Source organism: Amborella trichopoda, chromosome 13 (assembly GCF_054954075.1).
Source record: "Amborella trichopoda isolate Santa Cruz 75 chromosome 13, AtrichopodaSantaCruz75HAP2 v2.0, whole genome shotgun sequence".
Taxonomy (NCBI): Eukaryota; Viridiplantae; Streptophyta; class Magnoliopsida; order Amborellales; family Amborellaceae; genus Amborella; species Amborella trichopoda.
In genome coordinates, this window is record NC_142348.1 from 28,989,467 (window position 1) to 29,013,515 (window position 24,049).

At 37.3% G+C, this 24,049-nt stretch overlaps 1 protein-coding gene across 14 annotated transcripts in view; it reads left to right on the forward strand.

Annotated features, from left to right (window-relative positions):
- The first annotated feature begins 512 nt into the window (after positions 1-512).
- LOC18444958 (protein kinase family protein / protein phosphatase 2C (PP2C) family protein) overlaps positions 513-24,049 on the forward strand; it is a 32,982-nt gene continuing 9,445 nt past the window's right edge. For 2 of the 14 annotated variants that reach the window (XR_002282793.2, XR_016047221.1), the window contains exons 1-10: positions 513-803; positions 983-1,100; positions 2,008-2,174; positions 6,863-6,930; positions 7,028-7,251; positions 8,673-8,724; positions 9,259-9,793; positions 9,862-9,934; positions 10,119-10,333; positions 10,432-10,536. Coding sequence is in view for 5 of the 14 variants with exons in the window: in XM_006855113.4 (XP_006855175.2) it covers positions 659-803; positions 983-1,100; positions 2,008-2,174; positions 6,863-6,930; positions 7,028-7,251; positions 8,673-8,724; positions 9,259-9,793; positions 9,862-9,934; positions 10,119-10,338; positions 10,432-10,536 (1,707 nt within the window). In the remaining 9 variants the exon portion in view is untranslated. Of the gene's footprint in view, positions 804-982; positions 1,101-2,007; positions 2,175-6,862; positions 6,931-7,027; positions 7,252-8,672; positions 8,725-9,258; positions 9,794-9,861; positions 9,935-10,118; positions 10,339-10,431; positions 10,837-15,528; positions 15,659-15,805; positions 16,526-24,049 lie in introns of those variants that run through there. The other 12 variants (XR_016047223.1, XR_016047224.1, XR_016047225.1 and 9 more) reach the window with 9 other exon arrangements.

Sequence of the window (24,049 nt, forward strand, 5' to 3'; positions counted from 1 at the left end):
AAATAGGCGAAAACCTAAATTTCAAATTATTATTATTTTTAAATTAAAAATAAAAATAGAAAATAAAATTCATTTTTAGCCATTGGAGGAGGACGGTGACATGGTTAAATATATACCATAAAAAGTCCTTTGGGGTCTATAAGCAATAGTACCCCTACAGCTGTTGATGCAAATATAGGTTTGATCCCTCCCCCGGACTATCCAACAAAAGATTGTAAGGCCCCGTGCTCTCTAAGTCATTCATCCTCCACGTGGGTTCATTTGAATGGATGGTCTCCCTAGTCTTTAGCTCTTTCCTTTTCCTGTACTCCAGGCAGATCACATGCTCTGGTAGACCTGGAGGACTAAGGCTCTACTCAGCAGTTCCAGTCCCAAGACAACGTTCCTTCTGACGGATTATATTCAGAGACAAGAGAGAAATAAGAGATATAGGTTCTTCAATTTTTTCTGAAAAAAATAGATATAATTGATCTTTCAATTTATTTGAGATAGATAGAAAATATGTGTTGGTTCTTCAATTCATGTGAGGGAGAAGAAGAGAGAAATCAATTCCACGTTGAGCAATGCTACATCTCAAGTTCGATTTCTTCCTTGTTGCTGAACTGCTGGAAAAGATACAGGTCGTTTAAGTTATAAAAAAGAGAGAGAAAGAAGAGATATGGGTTTATTCTTCAATTTATTTGTGGGAGAGATGGTGGAGATATTGGAGCCCAATACCTGCATACGGGGCTGCTGCACCAGCCAATCCATTCCCTTGCACCTCTGCTCCTCCTCCTACTCTCTCAATTCTCCCATTGCTCGAGGTAATGTCTCTCTACTGGGCATCCACGACCCAATATTTTTTCGTACAATCGAATTTCATTTACTCGGTTTTCACAGGAATGCAGTTGTTTAACCTGCCTTTGTGAATAACATCAACATGCCCCCCATGTCAATTTTTTATTCTCATTTCCTTCAAATGATAATCCATGTCGTTTTTTAGGTACAGAGAGTGTTGTGTACGAGGCTTCCCTTGAGGGCCAGAAAGTCGCTGTTAAGAAACCTATACTTTCTACATCAGATGATCTGGACCGTTTCCATCAGGAGTTGCAGCTTTTATGGTTGGTGGGACTGTTCTAAGAATTCCATCATTGTTTTTAGTTTTTGAAGAATTTGGCAGATGAAATAATTTTTGCCTCTTGAGTTGACCATTATATTGTTGGTTGATTGCAATGCTTTTTATCTTATGTTTGGTTGCAATACTTTTTGAATCGCTACCGGCCCGAAGCTGTGAGTTCCCGAGTCCTGCTTGCTCAAAGAAATGATAAAAAACAATAAAAAGGTAAAAAGTTCGATTTTTTATTTTTAAATCAGAAAAATAAAATAAGCGATAGGGATCGCTAAAAGACTATGGAAGATAAAAAAAAAATCTATAAAAGATGGATTATATAATTTTTTTTTTTATTCCTTGAATATTTAAAAAAAAAGAAGAAATAAAAAAAAAGTAATTGGATCATGTGATAATAAAAGTTCCCAATTCATCTCATAAACCATCAAAATCATCTAAAAATGTGTTGAGAATTTTATATTTGAACCTTTGTTTTTACATATTTTTTTTCATGTGTGGTGAGTTGCCCTTGGAACTCGCCACAACTCAGCCATGGCCATAAGATTTATTCAGAGGAGTCCTGGTTGGTTGAACATTTGCTGTTCTCTTAATCCACTCATGGTTTCCTTTTTTGGAGGATTGTTTATAAACAATATTTATTTTTCTCTGTTCTTTGATGAATATTTGTGTTGGGGTTGTAATTTGTATTTGGTTGAACCTTTTCCTTGTATTTGTTCCTCTATTTTTTATTTTGGTTTTGAAAAATGATAGATATGAAATATCCTTCTGTCTTGGAAATTGGGGCTTTCATTTGTGATCAGCTTAATCTGTCTCTTTGTAATCATTGGGAAATTTGTCAAAATTGGTAATTATTGCAGTTGACTTGATGATTATATGATATTTTGGTTTTTAATTTGAAGCAAGCTGGACCATCCTGGTATAGCCACACTTGTCGCGGCACACGCGAGGCCACCCAATTACATGTTCTTCTTCCAATTCTATGAGTGCCATAACTTAGCCAAAATGCTTCATGTGGAAGAGTGGAATCCAACTATTGACCAAGCATTGTCAATCGCAATTGAACTAGGTTTTCTTATTGCTCTTACCTTTATCCTTGCCCATTTTTTTATGATGATTCTTTGATGAAGAGGATGTGCATAGACCATCATCAAGTGACTAAAACTATGTATTTTTCATTTTGTTGTCATTTACAATTGTTTTGTCTCAATAATGGAAGCAATTTTCCTTTCAGAATATGCTCTTTACTCTATTTCTTGAATTGTTATACCTGAGTATAATTGTTATACCTGAGCATAATGCTAGTGAATTTTTCTTTTGTCTGAAAGAAAAGACTCCATGTAAAATTAATTTGTATGAAGAATCCTTCTGCAGCTGGGATAGACACACCTAAAGTGTAGCATTAAAATGACCACAACTTTAGTCAGGGTAATAGAACATAATTTACTACTAAGCTATCCTAAAAGCATATGGACTAAACCTACAAATAACTTGGCTGACACAACTGCTCCAATCAATGCTATTGAGTTCAGTAAGTGACATCTTCCTTCTAAGAACAATTGCTAGAACCTATCTATTAGTATATTTACCACAGTAGTCTATAGTGTGCTCTATATACTTTAATCTGCTTGTGAATAGTAGATTAGAAGCTATCCATCTTTATCTTTTTGTTTTTAGATTAGAAGCCATCCATCTTTATCTTTTTGTTTTTAGAACCAAATAAAGCTAAATGATGAGCTTATTATATACCCAAATTTTTGAAAGAGATTGGTGGCAATTAAATCACTGCATATGGATATGGCTGTTGCGTCAACCACTTTGCCAGTGTGTTGAACTAAGAAAGTGGCATTCTCAAAGTTGAAATTCCTTGTTAATAATATGTTATCTCAATAGGCGTATGATAACACATGGTAAAATCAATGGGTAAATGCAAGAAATGAGTATCCTTATTGTAATGCTGGAAATATTGTGAAGGATTGGAATAAAATGTGATTTAGGATCCAGATAGATATGATGTTCTCCATGCATATTTTTGAGCTGAGTAGTACATTGATAAACCGATTGCCAAACTCTCAACTATTTGTCTATGTACTGCATCTAGATAAAGCAAGGGTTTCTTCCTATCAATTGTTCCATTTTTTATGAAGCATCCACTTTGTTTATATTTCGTGTCAGAAAGTGGCTTTTGGTGCTACATAAACACTAGTTTCCCAAAATTTCTCATCGTATATATATTATACTTTAAGCTTTCAAACCAGACAATAGGACACAGTGACACACAATACATATGCCAAAAAATATATTTTTCTTGGTGCAAAAACAATCATGTACTCTTGAGAGGAGATGGTGGCTTCTGTACATGCCTCCATTAGAAACTCTCACCCCTATAGACTCTTAACTCGACATCAGGGTTAACTCTGCATAATTTCTCTCTCACTACTAGTCTTCTCCGTGTAATATACATAACTTAGAGAATAACCGACGCTTTGATTTTCTTCTTTCTTATCCAATAATGGCACACCCCAACATTTATAACACTAAAATTCCAGAGATGTGATAGTCTGTTCTTAAAGAACAAAACAAGTTTGAAATTTTTGCTATATATTGCTTTAAAACAAATTTTCCATTCGAAAGCTTTATGTACAAAGTCTAATTCACAACTTATGATAACATGAGGAACTATATATATACAATTTTGATAAAATAATAGTTACAAAGGCTAATTATCCATGATTACAAACTTCTTTCAAACTCCTCCTACTGCACATACGGACAATACGGCTGTGATTACTCTGAATAGATTTCACAATAACTTGATGAGTTTGGCTGCTCAGTAAGTGATCATCATTATCCTTACAAATCATGGTTAGAAAGTGTAAATATCTTTTAAAAGAATGCATAATATGAGGAATAACATACATGGATAACATATTCAAATTCAGAAACACACAATTTATCATAATTTCGAAGATTTGAATGGATACTAAACCAGTATGAGAAAGTGCATATATAATTCCTTTAACAGAAATGCCCAGTTTAACATAACACAAAGGATTTCACAAGATACCCTACTGGCGTCCCAAGTAGGTCACTTATATACCCTACCAACATCTTGGATGGGTCCACTCATACTCACCGGCATACCGGATGAGTCCACTTAGACACACGATTCCTATCAAGATCAACAATATTCTAACATTACTGTAATTACGTATCAGATAGAATTAAACAAGCATTCACAACAATAGAAGTCCTGCAATAGCAGCACTAACCTTGGGTCCAAGGTTAGAACTTTTACCATCCCGTAGGGAGAAACACTACCAACGGATAAATCCGTTACGTAGTGCCTCACACACGCACACAACCCCAGTGTGCTTTGAGGCTTTCGATAGGCACTGGCCTTTGCAAGACACGACCCTCTCATGTGTCCTTCTGGCGAGAGAGTGTTACACTACCAAAGGGGTCCCAATAAGTAATGCCTCACACAAATTTTGGGGGTGCGACCTCCCAAACACAATCCATTCCTAACTCTCATCCAATTATAGAGAATAAGGATAAATCACAGCTGCGGGCACAAATATCATGCGTTCATATCTTATCAATGACATGTTACCATGCACACATATCTTATCAGAAGCAAGTTGCCCTGCACACATATCTTATCAGAAGCATGTTACTATGCACACATATCTTATTAGAAGCATGTTGCCATGCACACATATCTTATCAGAAGCATGTTGCCATACACACATATCTTATCAGAAACATATTGTCATGCACACATATCTTATCATAAGCATGTTGCCCTGCATACATATCTTATCAGAAGCATGCTGTCATCCACACATATCTTATCAGAAGCATGTTGCCATTCACACATATCTTATCAGAAGCATGTTGTCATGCATACATATCTTATCAGAAGTATGTTGCTAAGCATACATATCATATCAGAAGCATGTTGTCATGCACACATATTTTATTACCATGCACATAAATTCTAAAGACATTATTGTGTCAATTACAGGCCATATTTCAATGTAGTAGATATCATAAAATAATAGTATCTTATTTTCAAAATATCCTTGAAATTGTTAACATAAATTCTCATGAAGCAATTTGTAGCAATCACTTGCACATAACACTTGCACACAACACTTACACATAACACTTGCACACAACACTTGCAAAGAATGCTTGCAGAGAACACTTGCATAGAACACTTGCTCACAACGCTTGCGCACAACACTTGCGCACAACACTTGTACACAACACTTGCGCACAACACTTGCACATAACATTTGCACATAATATTTACACATAACACTTACACATAATACTTGCATATAATAGTTGCATATAACAGTTGCACATAACACTTGAACATAACAAGTGCGCATAACACGTGCACATAATACTTGCACATAACACGTGTACATAATACTTGCACATAACACGTGTAACACTTGCATATAACATTTACAGTAACTAAGATTTATGCTGCAAATATTAAGTTTCAGAAATATTACAATTAAATGCAGAAATATCTCGGAATATTATAGAAATATCAGTTTTCTTGAAATAATGAAGATTCAGGAAAAATGAAGCCACCTACACATAAAACTTACGATATCTAAAATTTATAATAATAAACAGAAATTTTACAATTTTATTGAAACAGGAAATACCATAATTTACCGTAGCTAAACTTCATAACAGTAAATAAAATGTCACAATTTTATTAAAGTGGAAATACTAATTTTTAAATAACAGTTTTACAGGATAATGAGATCACTTATACATAAAATTTACAGTGTCTAAAATTCATAACAGTAGACGGAAATATCACAATTTTATTAAAAGAGGAGATACAAAATTTTAAATAATTATTTTACAAAAAATGAGATCACTTATGCATAAAACTTATAATGTAAAAATGATGGACGAAATATCACAATTTTATTAAAAACGCACTATTTTTTAAGAGAATGAGGTCACTTACCTATATGTCACTCTGTTATATTATTATCGTTGCCGAAAGTCTAGATATGTCTAAAAAATGTACATCAAGACCATAAATCCAACAACCGATTCCATATATGGGAGCGTCATTCTCAAAGGCACACAGGAGCTCAACTCTTATTTTGCAGAGTATTAGAGAGAGAAATGAGAAGCTTTTTGCTCATAAAGCCTGAGGCTTAAGAGGGAGAAAACGCAGTTCAAGGTTTGAGAGAGAGAGAGTGGGAGAGACTTACACCCAACCACCTCTTAAAGGAGGTGTCAAACTTTGAAAGGGGGTTGCTTTGTTGCCACGCAAGTAGGTGGTAAATGAAAAACAAAAAGAACAGATAGTGGACCAAATGTCCACCTTATAAAAATGAACCTTCACAATGAGTTGTTATGATTATAAAAATGAACCTTCAAGTGCCAAGGGTGTCCAGAATCTGCATTGCTTTATTTTTCTCCGACTGCCTCGAAATTTTACCACCAACAGACTTTGCAATATTATAATAATTACATACGAGGCTAGGAGACTCAAATTTGGTCCCTTTACACTCTGAAATAAATTGATTTTCTCTCACAGTCGAACTGTTATTCCGTAAATATGCATCTTCATTATTTTTCTCTCTCTTTCTGGTTTTGGTACATAACAAAGTGCAGTTCGTTCTGAAATGTATGGTGAATTGTGCGACAGAATTATATCATTTTAGTGCAGCCACGAATGGGATAAATGTCTAACCATTATATGTTGTCCAGCAAAAGCTTTGCAATACATACATAACCTTGGGGTCGCGCATAGGGATGTGAAACCATCAAATGTTCTTGTATGAGCCTTCTTCTTGTGATTTTCTTCTTGACCATCATGTGTTTAAATAATGATGATGCTATATGTTCTGATGAATATTGCTATTGTTCATACAGCTTGACCGAAAGCTTCAGCCACACCTTGCAGACTTCGGATTGGCAGTATACAAAAAGGACCTTAAACAGGTTTCCATGGAAAATTGGAGGTCTTCTGGGAAGCCAACTGGCGGCTTTCATAAAAAAAATATGGTAGGAACACTGATATATATGGCTCCTGAAATCTTGCGAAAAGAAGTTCACACGGAGAAATCAGATGTCTACAGTTTTGCAATTACAATCAAGTAAGAATTTGGAATGTATGGAGTTCAATTACTAGTGAGCCAGCCATCATTCTTCGAACAAACTGCTTTTTGTTTTCCCCCTGATACTTAATGTTATTGAATAAATTTGGGTGATTATTAAAACTTTGTGAGTGGAAGTCCTATAATCAAGACAACTTATGATATTAATGGCATCAATCACATGAAGCACAAACATGTTAAACAGATTCCATGCTAGTCATGAGTTTTTTATACTAGGGAATTTTTTACTTCCATTGGTTAGTTTGTTAATGCTCTGGCAGGATAAGAAGCTGAATTTGATTACTTCTATTCCTCGACATTGAATCACTAATCTACATATGCAAAGCCTGGTGCAAAATTTAAATACCCTAAAACATCACATGCTTAAAAGAATTATTGGAGGTCAATAATGTCTCGATATGTACCATGGATATATTGGCAAATCCCATGACCCTCCTTCTCTAAACCCCCTCATGGAGCATCTCATGGAGCATGAACTGATGAACATATAAATCAAAGTGAGTAGTTTGTTGAATTGAAATAATTTTTGATTCAGGGTGATTGCTTTCATAAAAATGTTTGTTTCTCTGCTGGTTTACATCTACATCATGGAAGGCTAGTAAATCTGGATGTATACTTCTAAATTCAGTGACAGTCCACCTCATTGTGTTTTCATTCTTTTGTGGAAAACATGATTCAAAGCAATGCGAATGCTATTTATATTATCAGGATATGGTGCATAGGACTGTTCATTGTAGTACTGGTGTTTTGAAGAAGATTGTGCACCTATCTGCCTCCACATTGAATTTGCAAAAGACATATTGCTTCTTGCTCACATAAGATGTAAAAGCACTGTTCTAAAGAATCATTAAATAATTTGCTAATTTTGTGGCCTCATGGCATCCATACCAATCATAATTCGTAAGAAAAATCAAGTCAACAATTGATGGCTTTATAAGGATTTATTGTAAGCTAATACAATTGTTCATGAAATCTGTTCTATTGCTTGGTAGTACCTTGAGGTCTCATCCTTACACGGAGGGAATAGTCAGAATTGCTCATGAAACTCAATAGCAACCATGGGCTAACTAAATTGGTTGAACCACACTTGCTGTGACTGCTTACGGCCACAAGGAGCTTTTCTAGCCAACAGTGTGGATATAGAAAATATACTTCTTCCAAAATTTTGTTTGCACCATATATGTGACAATTATGAACTCATAATAGGAATTACCTGACTCCATGTGCCATCTTGGTCCTGCATTGGTTTTTTTACATATCAAATTATGATTATAAAAATGAAGACAAAAGATGTTTTTGCACATCTAGAGCTACTAGCCGCATGTCTATGCATTGCACATGTTTGGTCTTGTATTTCTTATGTTTACAAGTGGTATTGCTTCTTCTCTGAACTGCTGCAGTGAGATTGTTACTGGTGTCATCCCATACACTGATTTACGTGCAGAAGCCCAGGTATACGATTTGGTTTGGATTGTGAGCCATTTTTTTATTAAGGATATGATTCCTTTGGTTGTATGGGAGATATGTTGCATGTTAGGGATATGATTCCTTTAGATACGTAATTTCAATGCATTTGATGTAACTGCAAACATTCATTTAGGGAGAAAGCAGACCAACTTTACATATAGTGGGATCATAGTTCCTTCTCTCTCCTCCCCCCTATCTCTCATCGATGCATCCCACTCCCTCTCCCATCCACCTTGGCCTTCATCCCCTTCTATGACCCCACAAATTCATCTTTATTTGCATTTGTGCTCTCATCCGAGTACAATTTGATGTATACTCTATACCAAGTTAACAATTACAAGTAATAATCATTTTGCCAGTCCATGTAGTTGCATCTTGAACTCATTATTGGCTCCCTAAAGTTCGCTTCCAATAGTTGTCTTCTAATGCACTTGTTATTGAATTTTGGTCCCTTTCAATGACATTTAATTCTTTGACGTGGTTCTATCTAATGAAACAGTTTTGTGATATTCTATACAGGCACACACTGTGCTTGAGATGAACTACACTGAACAGCGACTTACAGCAGCTGTAGTCACTGAAGGACTACGGCCTTCCCTGGCAAGTCCTGAATCAGGTGCTCCATCAACTATGTTGTCACTGATTCAGGTGTGCTGGGATTCAGATCCTCAAAAAAGGCCTTCATTTGATGATATAGTTAGAAAGCTTGAATCAATAATTAAAAATCATAGACAAGATGTAAAGTGTCAAAGAAATCCTTCTGATAAGGATCAGCTTCCTATTAATATGGATAGCCATCAGCAATTTGAAGGAGATATAAACTGGTTGATTCAAGGGGTGAAAGCTTCTAAGGAGATACTGCCTAAAGTTGAACCAAGAGTGATCATATGGCTTTATTCTTCCCCGAATTCTTTGCTTTATCATCCCACTCTGTCCTGGGGCTCTTTTTCGACAAGAGGTAGAAGGGAAACCATGGAAGACACACATTTTTTGCTTCCCCAGATGGAATATGAAAAGAATATCTCCTTGTTTGGTATCTTTGATGGTCATCGAGGTATGTATAGGACATGTATCTTATTCTTTATAGAAAGTGAATAGTTCTGAGTTATTTTGTCAGTTCAGGTGCAGCAGCTGCTGAATTTGCTGTGCAAGCAATACCGGGGTTTTTTAAATCGTTGACAGGTGCAACAACCAGGTTTCTTTCTCCCTCTTTCCTATAGACACACACACATATACATACATACATATATAATAATATGTATATGTATATGTATATAAATATGTATGTATATGTGTATATATGTATGTACATATGTATATATATATGCATTCAGAAATTATTTATGCACTTCATGAATTTCTGAGTATTGTGGCTGCAGTCCTGCAGATGCATTAGTGGGAGCATTTGTGAATACCGATTTGGCTTTCAGGAAGGAACTAGAATCATGCCGTAAATCTCATAGAAAAATTCAGAAAGATTGGCATCCCGGTTGTACTGGAATCACTTCCTTGATCATTGGTGACACACTATTTGTTGCCAATGCTGGCGATTGCAGAGCTATCTTGTGCCGACAGGGTCTTTCATATTCTCTAAGTAAGGTGAAGGGCAATTTATCTACTTCTCTAATGCTTTCAATCTTGTATGTTAGATACTTCTTCAACTTATTTGTACTATAATGACTTTTGAATCAGGATCATGTTGCCAATTGTCCTAAGGAAAGGGAAAGGGTTATAGAAGCAGGTGGACAAGTGAAATGGCAGATTGATGCATGGAGGGTCGGTGTGGCTGCACTACAGGTCCTCTATCTTCCTGTCAAAAGTTATCACCACGCCTGTACCTACTGTAACAGAACCTATGTTCAACTCCCTTGTTTTTAGATAGATTCATGTATCCTTGGAAGAAGAAAATGAAAAAGCATAGGGTAATGATAAATTTTAAGGCTTTTTCAGTTGGCCCAGCGGTTAACTTTTAGAAAAAGGGATCTTTCTATTTTACATTGGATGGATAGTTTTACAATGCGTAGATAGAAAAAATAAATGTGAATATTTTTTATATGATTATCAACACCCAAGAAGCATGGTATGCTTTCCACCCTCGGAATTGTTTCCTCAACTATGATGCTCACTGAATAAGCATCTTCATTAGCCAGATTGTCTCCTAATTGGTTGGCTTATTTATTTCTGTGACATTTACACTCACCATACATGAATTTACTGATATCAAATGCTTGAAGCAACTTACGTTTTTCCTTATTCACAAAATGATGTCAGGGAATTTGTTTTTGTATTTTTTTATTTGGTGGGGTTGGGGGGGGGGAAGGAGCAAGGGGTCGAGTGGTCCCCGCCTATTTTGACAAGGCTCAAGCTTCATTTGGTTCTTGGGCCTAAGGAGTTAAGCCTAACCAATAATCAGGTTGGCCTTGCGCTGAACCATTTGACTCAGTGGTCAAATATGAGTATGTTTTATAATCTTCAAGAAGCCGAAGTATGCAGGATTTGGGGTGGGCATGATATGGTTAAGGTGTTAAGGTGTTGATGCTTGCAACACTATGCCCTAAGTTCAAATCCTACCTATGAAATACATACCCAATGTGATATTTTTTTTCATGTTAGTGCCAGATCAGAAGTAGCTAGGTCTCTTTGGTGCTGGGCCCAGCTGGTCTTGCAGCTTCACAATGTCTTGGGCCCGGCTTTCCTCCTTGAGCCTGTATGGGTGCTGGCCAGGCTCAGATCATGCCCCTAGGCTGTCATGCCGGGTCAAGTCAACTTTGTCCTGGCCTAGACACTGCCTATTGACACCCTGAGTTGGGACGTAGGAGAATCTTAGTCTATGTCCTAAATGAGTGGAGTGCTCTTCATAGCTTCAAGGTGTCATTATGCTGTCACATATGACTTCCCCCAATGTTGGTTTTGTTGAGGGTTTTTGAAAGACAAGAAAACTATCCCCTACATACTTCAAGATACCTCAGTTTTTATGACCCCTTATTCCTACCCTTCAGTTTGAGCCTCATGTATCCTAGTTATAAACCCTTCTGTTGGCTGTGTGGTTGATTCATGCTAGGGTTTTTGTTTCAAGAAATTTTCAGCATCTTTTATTGATTTTGAACAAGCCATGAAAGTAGGCACATGACCAATATTTATTTAGGGTGGAATTAAGCAGAAAAGAGATAGGCACCTTACAATAAGACATCCATCTCTCACACTATCTATGTTATTTCTCTAGAACAAAGTAGACTCAAAAACAAAGAAAATATATATACCTTGCACCATGGAAAGTTGTTGTCATGTGAAGAACCAGGGACTTGGACATAGTTGATATCTACAGTAAAAAACTAAGGTCACCTCCTAGGACTTCTTACACAACTTATTGTTTCCATGGACCTATGATACACCGAGTTTGAAGGAAAAGATATCTTCCTCTGAGAATGGCCTGGGGCCTTGGCGGTAGTATTGTCGAGCCCCATGGTGAGATCTTTGACTCCATTCTTACCGAACGGTAGAGGCCCAAATCCTCACTGACTTACCACTTTGACTTACCCAAAAAAAAAAGATATCTTCCTCAAGGTTTTTGAGATTAAGTTGCAGAGGCACACATTGAGGGAAGATAAAGAAACAAAGGTTTGTCTCATATCTCTCTCGCAAAAACCATGTCATAAAAAAAACCCAAGTCTTTCACCTACACCATCCTCTCTCTTTTTCCACTCTTTTCATACTACCAACTTTTCCTAGGAATTCAAATTCTCTAGCTCTCTACGCACCTCCCTCTCACTTTTGGGTTGAAAAGATAGGATGATTAATTAGGGGAGACGGGGTGTCTTTATATGGGCTTGCTTTAGGGGTACTTAGGAGATAAAGTTCTCTGCCTCTTGCTAGAAGTGGGAAACCTTAGGGGTGGGAGAGATCAAGTCACAACCATTAACCCTGGATCAACCATCATGATCCAGGGGTTGGAAACGCACCCTCATCCCCCAAGTAGGAACCTTCCCAACAATCTTCCAATTTTGTTACGATTTTACCTTCGTAGAAACCCATGTAACTTAGGAGTCCAAATCCAATTAGAACTTTTCCTAACTAAACAAATCCTTTTTTGAAAATAATAATTTTCTTAGTACCTTTGGAATCCAAGGAAATCTAAAATCTGACTCAAATCTTTAAAATCACATAATTTAAAACAAACTGGGAAACCAAAACAAGTGGGGCATGCCAACCCAGGGGCGACACATGTGGGATCCACTTGGCCTCCATTGGAGTGGGCCCAACTTGACCCCATGTGGCCCATGTTTACCCCCCCCTAATGTGTGCTCCAACATGGTACAACAGTGATAATTATAACCCTGCTCTCCTTTTCTCTTGTAATTTCCAAGTATACTTGAAACAAAAATATTATTTCTAGAATAGCCCTTTCTTTAGAACAAACTTGTATTCCAGAAAAATTCTTTTACTAAACCAACATAATACAAGAATGAGGTAACTAAAAGTATTTTCCTCCTCAAAAACATGAATGGAAAAATTAGGAAAGATCTCATTGGAAGAATGAGCATGCCTTAGGGGGAAAAAATTCCTTTTCCATTAGGCACTCCTAGATAATGCTCGCAATTACCATGTACCCTCAAACCAACCCAAACAAACCCATAACCCACAAGTATTCTCATGAAGGGGTCATGATTGGCCCGTTAGACCTATCAAGAAGTAAATAAGATTACAAGTTCACCTAGGATTCCAGGTCTTCCCTTCAAGGATTAGTCATAAGTCAGTTAATTTCTGTAATGATTTCTGCTTCCCTATATAAGGTTCCATTACGGGTAGTGAAGGGTCTCTCTCCAGCTGTACACCATCCAGAATCCAGGATTCTAGCCAATTCTAGGTCAATGCAGAAGTCATGTGTGTATCCCTAGAAGAATGAAAGTATCGAGGTTAAGGCCTTGTCTTTACAAGCTCCATTCTTCACACAGTAGCCTATACATCCATTAGCTAATCAACTTTAACCACCACTGGACACAATCAACGACGATGGGACATCCATGAACCTGCTTTGGTAGATACATCTTGGGATCAAACCCCAAACCAGTCCTGTGGTGCGACCAGTCCTGTGATGTGATCTGACTTTACAAGCCTCGTCCCTAGAACACCAAACCAAGGCTAGAGTCCTAGAGTACATTAACACTTGCCAGCTCGCTCTAAATCTCATAGAGCTGCTATCCGAGTCGGCTCTAAAGAGCCTGCTCATCACGACATGTTATAAACCGCTTTAAAAACCAACAGAGCCCAGTACTACCACTAGAGCCCAATACTCCCACTAAAGCCCAATACTCCCACAAAAACCAGGACTATTATAAGGACATGAGTATTAAAAAATAACTGTGGTACATAAAAACAACTAGGAGTTAATGGCCTTTAAATTGCCACAAAACACAATATCTTCTACCTGGTTTTTGAAGGCCATGGCACTTGGAGATAAAAGTAAGCTCTTAGGAAAAATGTCCCCACATTCATGCAATGTTTAAAAAAGGGGATCGCCCGGTGCCTAGGCGCCCAAAAAAAATTTCCGCACTCCTTGACCTGGGTGTCCCAACAAGGGCGGCTGTACCTGGGTGGGCGCCTAGCACAGTTTACGATTTTGTTTTTTTAAACTTCGCCCAAAAGGGCAAAAGGGGTCATTTTAACCCTCAAGTTTGTATAAAAGAAGTTTAGGGGTTTATTTTTCAACTCCAAATTGACAAAAAACAAGAAACTCTCAATCTTAAACTTATTTCTGAGAATCTAAAGCAATTGTTGAGAATCAAAAGTACTTCTTGTGGATTAAAAAAATTTGTTTTTCTAATTGAAATTATTTTTAGGGTGCTGTTGGTGGTATTAGAAGTTGATTCGTAGCTCGATTGAGATAACCAACATTGAAGATCAGAGATTGGGTAGAAAAGGTCAGTCTGTAATCTTTATTTGAGATATATTTTTGCAATTTGAGATGTCTTCTGCGCGGTCTACTAGGGATGGAGATCCAGGATGAAAATATTGTGTTAACCCGGATAAGAACGACAGAAATAAAATTATGTGCAATTTTTGTGGACATGTTTCTAATGCCGGCATAAATAGATTTAAGAAACATCTTACCGGTATTAGAGGTGATGTCGCCCCATGTAAGAAAGTCCCAGATCTTGTAAAGAAAGAAATTTTGGAGTACATTGAAGCTGAAAAGAGTAAAAAAGTTGCAAAAAGAAAGGATATAGGAGAATTAAAGTTAGGGGTTCATATTTTTTATGATAATATTGAAATTGAAGAAGATGATGATGAAGAGGGGGAAGAAGAGGTAGCCATGGTTGATACTCAGAGCTCTAAGACTAAGAGGGCTTTTGGGTTTAAGAAGGCTCGTACGAGAGGGCCTATAGATAGTTTTTTTACACCTAGCCCTGAGGCAGTAATTGAGAAAGGCAGGGAAAAGGGGAAAAAATAGGTGACAATCGAAAATAGGTTTAAAAAGGAAGATAGAACCAGGGTGATTCAGTATATTGCTCGGTGGTTTTACCATGTGAACATTTCTTTTAACACTGCTCGTTTGAATAATGTCCATATAATGTTGGAAGCAATTGGGCAATTTGGGCTAATTTCGTACAAGTGTTCTTTGATGTCATTTGGGAAAGATATGACATTAAGGCAGAGAAACAAAGACGAACCAGGTAATATTCTTTTGACTTATGTACTTTTGTTTTATAAAATATAAATTTATAATTTTCTTTCAAGTTCCGATAATGTTAAATACCTAAATTAATTATAAAGGTTGCCCACATATTGCAGCCCAATGGTGGAGACAACATGAGAGTAAACATGAGAGTAGCACTCCAAACCTCCAGAAGATGGCTATGCGGATCTTAAGTTTGACAACTACCTCTTCTGGTTGTGAGCCAATTGGAGTTCGTTTGAGATGGTATTTTACTGTTTTACTATTTTAAAGGAATAAAATTTATATGCTTTTTTTGTTTATATGTTCATATTCATTTTGTAATATAGATTCATAAAAGGTAAGAAGATCATAGACCTATAATAGTTACTTATGCATTATTTTTCCTTATAGATGCATACAAAGAGAAGAAATAGGTTTGAGCAAAGGAAGCTCAATGACTTGGTTTTTGTTAGAGAGAATCAAAGGCTCAAGGAGAAGAAAAACCAGCCAAAGAAGGACCCTATCTCTTCGAAAGACATAGAGAATGCTTTAGATTGGCTAGTTAGTGAACTTGGTACTGAGGAGGTCTTCCCTGGGGAGGGTTTGACATGGAAAATGGTCGAAGAGGCTTCGGGGCAAGCTTCTGATCATAGGAGGGCCACTCAAGCAACTTCTTCTGCTGGTACTTCACGGAGGGAGATAGAGGAAGAGGAGGCAGATTCAGAAGAATCTCTGGAAGAAGAGGAATATGTTGAAGAGGGTGATGATTCTGATGATGACGGCCTCAATTTTGATGCAGATGAAAGCAATGAAGATGATGATTCTGATTCTTATTGATGTCTTGATTGTCTTCTCTCTTATTTTGAAGTAACTTTAATACTTTATTGCACCATCTTGGTTTGGGCTTTAGACATTTGGAGTTTGAACGATTTTTATTTAGTTATGTGGTTTGTAATTTTTTTGCCTTTTTGGACTATTTCGTTGTGTGGTTTATTGGTTTTTTTATAGTTTTGGAAGTCAGTTTGTTGACGACTTGGAGAGTTGGAGACTTGGATGTTATTATAGTTTATTTTATGCTTTATAGATATGGAATATGGAGAATATGAGAGTTGGAGACCTTACAGTAGCCTATTAGACTTTTAAATGTTTTGTATGGTTCAAACTTTTAAATAAGTTTATTCTCAACCTGATTACCTGAGAGGCTGAGACATGTGATATGTTTGTATATAAAAAGGTATGTTGCGAACTTGCGATATTTTCAATTTCAAATGGAATAAATTACAAATTTTGACACAAATATCTGCATATATGTGTATTTGGATAGCAAATATATAAAAAAAAACTAAGAATTTGCACCGCAGGGCGCCCAAGGTTCTGGGCACCCACCTAGGCGTTGGGCGCTGGGTGCCAGGCAGGCCGCCTAGCTTTTTTTGAAGCCTTGCATTCATGCAAGAAACTCCCACATAAACTCTATATGACCTAAGAGTTGTGCCAACTCATCACTTTGTGGGAGAATAGGTGACTAATGTCGTGTCCAGTCTCACACAAACCACAATTGGTATCCACATGCCTGGAATTTCCCATAGAATCTTGGTTTGGTGCATGGATTGAAAAGACTGGCCTTTACCTCACAACCTATGGAGGTACCACATCCACCAGACCGCTTTTTTGGCTGCATTATTGATTCCACATTTCCATGGGGTTAGAAATATCATCCTTTTCTGGGTCATATAAACACTTTCTACCTAACCTCTCATACACATTATGGTGTTCCTAGGGGTGCAACTCATGCACACCATGGTTTTCCCTTTTAATTGTCCTTTCCACAATCCCAAATTATAATTCCAAGAGATCAATCCCTTGAGGGTTACTAGCCCAAGTATATCGTCCATATATTATTACTTTCACTGTCCTTGACATCCCTCAGCAGTGTTTGCCAACCATTGAGCAACCTGAATTTTGAGCCTTCTCATCCTCTGGGTTCGCACCTCCATTGCCATTGGCTGCTGTTCTTTTGGTGGATCTGTACTCAACTAACACATTGTGTACCTCATGTACTTGATTGGACTCTATAGCCATTTGGATGAGGAACTAGTTCTATCGATTTTGCGTAGACTTGTAAACTCTTCCCATCGGAGTATCCAATTGCATAGATGTCTAGAACCTGAAGATTCCTAAGCTCCAATAACGAGTTAGGACCAATGTAATTAGGCTGTACATGGGTGTATCAACCTTCGATAAATTTCTATGGTGATGGAATAAGTGAATAGGTTAGGTTTGGAGTCCAATCAGAATTATGAACTGGTATCCTAAACGGGTTAGTTTTTCTAATTGCTTTAGGAGTGCTACTCGTGTTGGGATTCCAAATAGAAATAGAAGTCCTAGGAGGTCTAGGAATAGTACCCGATTTATGGAATGGCGAGGTTTTAGTGATATCAAGGTCTCCTAGTTCGGAAAAGATTTGGGAGTTTATGATCTAGATTGGATAAAAGGCAAGTTACTGGGGAAGGATTAGATGTAATTCGGAAAAATAGTAGGCTTGGGTTTAGAGGTTGTTAAGAAATTGCTGGAAATTTGTGAGTCAGGCAGGGGTAATTAATGGATTTGAAGGGAATGAGGTGAAGTTAAGGCTAATTTTGGGTTGGTGGCTTAAGGTTATGAAGATGGGTTTGCAAAGGAAGTGGACTATGTTATATGGGCTTTGGGAGGATCAATTTGATGGTGTAGAAACATTGTGATGAATTTGGTTGGGGAAGTTTGAGAAAGAGGCAGCACACAAAAAGGGGAAAAAGGGCTCGAACGTGTGGGAAAGACTCTCCCAATCTTAAGTTAGATTTGTAGAATCACTCTTTTTGCTAAAAGAGGTGGGGAAAGCATCCTCTAAAGGTGGCCTCTCACTACAACTGAAAACTCTAGAATTGATTCTTTGGCCTATGGCTTGTATATCTATTTATAGTGGTTCCCAAATGTAGTTACTGAAATCATTTACCTTTGGTAGTGATTCCGGCAGAATTGCAATCATGCGTTTCCATGAATGCATTGCCACAAATCTCGATTCCTAGAAGTTAGTAATTGTGATTCCGCCTTTTTTTAATCTTATTGCAATATCTTTAGAATCTAGATTCTACTTCACCAAATTTTATGATTAATACATGCAAAAGTTCGTGATGCAACCGATCTAGATTCCAGCTCATCAATTTACTATAGAAGTAAATGTGGAGAGAGAGAGAGAGAGAGAGAGAGAGAGAGAGAGAGAGAGAGAGAGAGAGAGAGAGAGTAAAATTAGTATGATGTGTGCGGGAGTGTGAGACAGGAACTTGAATTCGATTTGTACGAATTAGAATGTAGTGCACTATAAATGAAGTTTCATTTGGAAGTATATTTGTATTTGTAATTTTATATGTTTTTTACACACATACACGAATTCCCTAGCATGCTTTAACTAGTTACATGCAATATTTGTTAACACCCTTTAACAAGTCAAGCTGTGTAATGATTGCCAAAATGTCAGGTGTTATAATGATTGCCAAAATTTGTGGAATGCTTGGAATTTTTAGACATTATTTGGAATTTTTTATTTAAAATTTATTAATGACTCATATATGATGGGTATATAAAAACTCTATGCGTGTCTACAAACTCTAGTTAACATCATTTGTAAATTTTGAGAATTTGTAAGAAATATTATATTTTTAAAAATATGTTATTACTAAATAAACCAATTTGTTTTCCTTATTCATTTTAAAAACTCTAGGAAACTACTTAGTTAAGGACAATGTATTAGGATCGAACCGGCCACCAATCGATGAGGGTTTTTGGTCCATTCAAAACTGGTCCAACCATTGGTCGAACCAGTTGGACTTGATTTTAGAAAAAAAGAAAGAAAAATAGACATGATCAATTTAAAAAAAATAAATGTATTAAAACGTTTGTTCAACTTCATTTATCTAGTCAAATCGGTTAAAGTTGGCTGGTGAAACTAGCCAAAACCAGTCAAACATTAGTTTTGTTCCATTTTTTACCAAATCTGATTTTTACCTTGAATCAGACTGCCAAGGCAACGGTCGTCTGTTCGACCGGTCGGACTGTCGGTTCTGTTCGGTCCGGTCTTCATAGCTATGGTTAAGGGTACTCGACCTTGTTTCCATTAGTTGTGGAGATTATGATCAAGGGTACTCAATAAATTGACTCCAGTGTTAGAGGGCTATCAAAGACATGGATTGCAATAATAGGGAACCCTGGGTAGGTGTTACTTAATATATGAAGTCCAATTCTAAGGGAACTCTTGCTTATGGATAATCTAAAACCTTAAATCTTTGGCCTTCTCGAATGTATTTCTTTATAAATTTTTGCCTAGTTCCAAGTGGTTTAGTGTGCAATTACTGTAAGTTAGGCATCTCTATTCCAAGTTTATGCGACCACAACTCCAACAAGGTATGAATCTTGATTCCTAATGGATCAGAGCGCAATTGCCAAATGGTAGGGATCCTGCTTCATGTGATATGCACTATGGTCGACGATTCTGACTATAAGAATCATCCGCCACCCACAATTCTGTGATTCCAATTCCTAAAACAATTTGGTGTCATTGGCTTTCCAACAACTATATTCCCTAATTCTACTCTATTCATACTTACAATATAAAACAATCAAGAAAGCTATCAAACTAAAAGACGATTAATTAGTATAGGAAATAACTTTTTATTTTCTATGGATGCTAACTCTAAACCCCCCTTATGAGCCACACTATGAAGCTATGAGAGAGAGGGGTTGAGCAACAACTAAGCCATAAAACGAGTTTATCAGAAAATCAATTTAGTTTTATGCCGAGGAGGTCAACAATTGATGCCATTTTCATACTTAGGCAACTAATTGAGAAGTTCAGGGAGAAGGAAAAAGACGTCCACTCATCATTGATTTAGAGAAATTTTATGATAGGGTACCATCAGATTCAATTTGACAGGTGTTGGAAAAGAAAGGAGTCTCTAGATGCTAGATTGACATGGTGAGGGATATGTACGTGAGAAAGCTAAATCGCATATGGACAACTAGTGAAGAGACAAGTGAGTTTTCAGCGATAATATACCAACATCAAGGGTCATTGTTGAGCTCATATCTCTTTGTTTAGTTATGGACGAGTTAACTAGGCATTTACAAGATGAGGTACCATGGTGTATGTTGTTCACAGATGACATAGTTTTGATCGATGAGGCTAGAAGCAGTGTCAACACAAAGTTAGAACTTTGGAGTGATGCTCTAGAATATAAAGGCTTTTGAAAGGACTATGTAACCTGGGCAAGTATATGCCGATAAATTTTTTTCTTTCTTTTTCTTTATTTCACCACCCGGATTGCTTACAAGTGTCCAATTACAATATATGAATCAATGAAATCACAATGAATGCCAATGACTCTTACTTGGTTGCCATCAAAACAAAACTCATTCATATTATGAATCTGAAAATTGCATAACACCAGGAATAAAATCAAGAAAACATGAAATAAAGCAATATTGCATACCTTGCCTCAGGTTACCCTCAAGGACTTTGCATACCTACATTGGATCTCCTCCACCAATGGCAAATAGGATCTCGGTCTAAGCTGGTATTATAACTCGAGAATTCTAGACAAAACCACTTGAGAGCATGACTTGGGATAGGACTTGACCAAGGCTCAGCACGTAAGCTACATGACCCTTTGGGTGAGCTCTTTAGGGTTTCTACCTTCTATCAAAGTTTAAACCCTTAATAGGTGACAAGAGATGAGAAAGAAATAAGGAGAGATAGAGAGGGCCATGCCTGCCCTAGGGTTTTAGAGAGAGAGAGAGGCCACTGAGTTCACACGTGTGGAGAGAAGATCTCACAGAGAGTATTTATAATATAGAGGCTTGGGTTCTTAGGGTTAAGGTTTTGTTGTCATTATGAGACTTAATCTTGACCTTTGATCATGAAGACTTGTGGGTTGAAGAGATCACATTTATTCATTTATTAGTTTAGCCATCATAATTAAAAAGAATGAGGTGGAAACGTTATCTCTCAATTTTCATAACTCTATTCTTATAAAAAATTGCATAAAGGAAAATATTATCTTTTTGCAAATCAATTTCAATTAACCTATGCACTTTCTTATTTGAAATCAATCAAATCAATCTCAAGACTCTGCCCTTAAATTTTAAACAAGTGGATGGCTTACTACACAAGCCATAGAAAATAGCAAAGAGAGGGGGAAGTGGGGCGCCCCACCCACGGGAGGTCATGTGGGCCCCATGCTACCAAAAGTGGGCTTATATGTGGTAGGCCCAATATACTCCTTGGGACCCCACACCCCAACCAATATTGTAAAATATTAAAATGAATTTTATAAAATATTTAAATATTTTATTCTCCTCTTAGATTGAAATAAGTCCAACAAATTATTTTTTCCTATTTAAATTTTTTTTTTAATAAAATAAAATATCTAGAGAGGTCAAAAAATTCATTTTAATTATCTAAAATATAATTAAAACATAATTAAACATATTTAAAAATATTTGATGGAAATTTGATCCAAAGAGTTCGAAATATAGCAAATATATTGAGGACTCTATTCTTTCTAGTAAATTGCATCGGACTGCACCTTTTCAAAGTGGCCCAATGGTTCTCATGACCCACTTCCCTTTACAAGGGTTTATAATTGGACTATCAAAGTAAGCTAATAAATGAAGGAGACACGATCTAGATCCCTCCCTGAGGACAAGTTCATACCCCATTCGTGCACTATGCTCCATGGGTCATTCTAACACAGTATAATATTGCAGAGAGTTACCTCTTTGGTACATGTACACACCCTCATTTAGAGGATCGCTTCCCGGACGGTTATCTAGTATATATGCCGTGTGATGGTAATGATAAGGATTTGGTCCTTGATCTTTTCGACCAACCATCACACACTGAGGTTACATCCAATCCCTGGCCAACCACCTTGGGCACAACTCTAACCTCGTTAAGGGATAACCCCACATTGAAACCCTTATTGGTTGTGCACAAATGCTCAGGGCTACGGGTTTTAGACATCACCCTGAGCCATACCCAGTCAAAGCTCAGGTGAGTCTTGGCATTAATGATGCCTCAAAGTCCAATCTTGACCACACTCCCACTGGAGCCAACATTTTATTATGAATAGTTTCAGTACATGCTCTCTTAAGGCCTTTAAATGACCACATAACCCCAACATCTCTCTCTTGGCCTTTGAAGGCCTTACAATTACTCTCCCTCACTCTCTCTCAGCTCCAGCCTGTGTACATGTTTAGCGAACACAGGCGCCACTAAACGCTTGGTCAAATGGTCTGCAAGCATGGCCTCTGTTGGAAGATATGCGACCTCTATCTCACTGAGTCGGATCTCGTTTCGAATGTGGTAATAGTTTTTCTTACAATGCTTTGAGCTCTTGTTAAAGCACGGCTCCTTAGTCACACAGACGACAGATTGGTTGTCATAGAAGATTCTCACATACAAACATCTCATAAGCTCGAACATGAGCTGGTTGAGAAACTTCTTTATCCACCAGCCTCCTTGGCTGTTAGACAACACGTCTCATACTCGGATTCCATGGTGGACAGGGCTACCATGTCCTACTTCTTGGACTTCCAAGAAACTACCCCACCACTAACATGAAGACATAAGCAAATGTCGACTTCATGTCATCAGGGTCTCCTTGATAATTGGCATCTGATTTTCCCTGTATGACTATGTGCCACCCTCCTTCATACGTCATTGCATAATCCGTGGTCCCTCTAAAATATCTAAGCACTCTCTTAACCGCCTTCCAATATTCCAGTCCAGGATTGCATTGGAAACAACTAACCACACCCATGGGAAAAGAAAGTCTGAATTTGTTCCTGACATGGCGTAGATAAGTGACGTTAATGCACTAGAATAATGTACTCTTTCCATGCCTTTCCTCTCATCCTCGCAGGCTTAACTTGGTCTTCTTGCTTTAGGGGTAGATATGGGCTTACATTTGTCCATTTCAAACTTTTCGATCATCCTCTTACAATAGGTGGCTTGGGAAAGTTGAATGGTCTGATTTTGTCTGTTTCTTGTTATCTTTATGACCAATGCGTATGATGCTTCCCCTAAGTCTTTCATATCAAAGTGTTGCAAAAGGAAATCCTTAATCTGCCTTACTAGAGCCATCGAGGTACTGAATATCAACATATCATTCATATATAATGAGATGAGCACCACATCACTCTCACTTGTCTTGACATAAATGCAGTAATCCTCTTGGTTAGAGGTAAAGCTTGCTTTAGACAAGGTCTCTTGAAATTTTATGTACCACTGCCGTGAAGCTTGCTTAAGGCCATAAAGAGATTTTTGAAGCCTACAAACCAAGTCGTCTTTTAATTTTTCTATGAAGCCCTCAAGTTATTTCATAATTTATTCTTCAAGCTCCCCATTTAGAAAGGCCGTTTTCACATTCACTTGTTGGAGCTCAAAGTCAAAGTGAGTTGTTATGGCAATGAAGATCCCAATGGATGAGAACTTCGCAATTGGAGAAAAGGTTTCATATTAGTCTATCCATTCTTTTTGGGTGAACCCTTTGGCTACAAGTCTAGCTTTGTATTTCTCAAGTTTTCCCTTAAGAGTTCAATTTTTTCTTGAACACCCACGTTCAT